This window comes from Austrofundulus limnaeus, unplaced genomic scaffold (assembly GCF_001266775.1).
Source record: "Austrofundulus limnaeus strain Quisiro unplaced genomic scaffold, Austrofundulus_limnaeus-1.0 Scaffold951, whole genome shotgun sequence".
NCBI classification, from domain to species: Eukaryota; Metazoa; Chordata; class Actinopteri; order Cyprinodontiformes; family Rivulidae; genus Austrofundulus; species Austrofundulus limnaeus.
The window spans coordinates 29,730-31,901 of NW_013953353.1; the positions used below are offsets into that span (position 1 = coordinate 29,730).

Consider the following 2,172-nt stretch of genomic DNA (forward strand, 5'->3'; position numbering starts at 1 on the left):
GTTTTTAGGTAATAGTTTTTGTTTTTGGGTGTATTGTCTTTATTTTTCTGAATGGGGTGCCATTTGTAAAACATCTTGTGCTTAAATTACATCAGAATTTTGTCATAATTAGTTTGTGTTTGAAAATGTAATTAGCGTTTTCTAAAGTCACTTTTTAACACATTTAAATATTAAAAAATTGTTCAAATTAAATTGTCAATATCAAACTAAATACTAAATGTTAAATCTATATGCTAATATTTTTCTGCCCCACCCACTTACACCTGTTCTCTGTTATTATTGCTCAGGTGACTCCTCTCATCAGCACCTGTCCATAAAGACCCTCAGCTTTCACTTCTCATATGTCAGGCATTCTGCACATTTCATTCCTATAYCAATTCTCCTTCATGACTCCTCCAGTTTGCTTTATAGTTTTTTGCTGTTTTTGTTTAACAAAGTTTAYGTTTTTTATTCAAGCTCTTTGTGTTACTCAGCATTCTTTGGTCCTACTACTGTGAACCGTAACTGAAACAATTTTTTTTCTCTTGGACATTAATGACACTTCAAGTTGGAAAAACATTAATGACATTTATTTGAAACAATAAATAGTTAAATTATTTTATTTTAAAATTGACAGTGACTATGCATATTTAAACTAAACAGTGCAAAAGACCCAATAAACCCTCCTTTTGTTTGCTGTAAGTGTCTGAACTGGTGGAGCTTCTCGGGACCCTCCATGGGTCTGATGCTGGGAGGTGTYGTCCATGATGGATGACAGCCTGGCTTTGTGCCTTTGCTGAGTCTGTGGACTCCCCGGGACAGAGCTGGCATTACTGATCCATTTATTCAGCCTWTTTCATCTCTCGCCATGACTGCTTCTACCCAAGAGACAACTGCATTCTGTAAACAAGAGCTGATGCCAACACAGCGTCAGAGAGGATTTTTAACAATACTCCAGGGCATCTTTAGTTCTTTACTGGTCCACTTTRTTGTTTAGGTGAACTCCGAGTGTGTGTTTGTTCATTTCTCTCTAGTAATATATAAACAAACCACAATAAAATAAGGAAATTTGTGTTTGGTTGATTATTTCTGTGTTGTAATAATGCTTCTTGGCAATATATTTTAAACCACTGGAAAGCATGTTTATTTCTTTATCAGTGATGATGGAAAGCTCGCCAAATCTTCTATGTCGGTGCCAAATGACGTACGCTGCTATTAAATATTGTTTTGAGCTTTTGGTACCCCAGGAGCTGACATTCTGAGAAACACCTGAATGTTAGCACCTGTGAGCAACTAGTGGCGTATTTCCACAGTTTGGGACCAAGATGACAATTCTCGCCTCCACAAAGTGAGCTTTATCAGAGAACACCTCCAGAATTTGGGGGTGGAGAGGATGGAATGGGACCTCAACACCTATTGAAAACCAGTGGGGTCAGATGAGGCATATTTGTTTCAGAGCGACCAACACAACCACGACATGAGGAGGAGGTGCCAGGCTGTTGTGGCTGTGTATGGTTCTTCCCCATGCCACTGAGGGCCACGTGTTAAGTTGTCAACATGTCTTGTTTCTTCGAACTTCAAACATCCAGTCAARTAAATAACACCATATAGGAGTAAATAACAGAATATGTTAAACATTAGCAGAGGTGATTTAACAAGTTTTTATGGGTRTGTCTCGCATACTCATCTCTGCTGGTCCAGTTAAAATTTTCTGTTCTTCCTTTTGCTCAGAGACTAAAGCAGAGCTCGAGGATCTAATGGCAGACATCAAGAAACTGGCCAACAAAATACGCTCTAAATTAAAGAGTAAGTGTTTATATTTTTATTTTATATTATACTTATAATAACTAATTCCTCTGTCATATGCACAAAACTTTCATCATAAAAGTAATGATGGAAGTCAAACTACTTCAGTGAAGAGAGGGGGTAATTGACTCAACCTTTTGTACTGTACACCTGCAGCTTTCTGATACACACACACACCTACCTGTGAACCTACAGTGTGTACGCACAGTGCTGTCAGTCAAAACGGGATCTGCAGCTCAGACTAATAACTGAGTCTCTGCAGCATGTTGGCATCTTTGTTAAAACCTGACAAATCATTRAAGGCACAGTGTGTAGGATTTGTTGTTTTCAGCGACATCTAGTGGTTGAGTGGTTGAATCATCCTCCCTGGTCCTCCCCCCACCCCCA

At 38.5% G+C, this 2,172-nt stretch overlaps 1 protein-coding gene across 5 annotated transcripts in view; it reads left to right on the forward strand.

Moving 5' to 3' along the window:
* The window catches only part of LOC106533470 (syntaxin-1A), a 40,559-nt gene that overhangs the window by 28,486 nt on the left and 9,901 nt on the right, over positions 1 to 2,172 (forward strand). For all 5 annotated transcript variants that reach the window (XM_014029775.1, XM_014029777.1, XM_014029778.1 and 2 more), the window contains exon 4: positions 1,711 to 1,785. In XM_014029775.1, the coding sequence (XP_013885229.1) occupies positions 1,711 to 1,785 (75 nt within the window). The remainder of the gene's footprint in view (positions 1 to 1,710; positions 1,786 to 2,172) is intronic.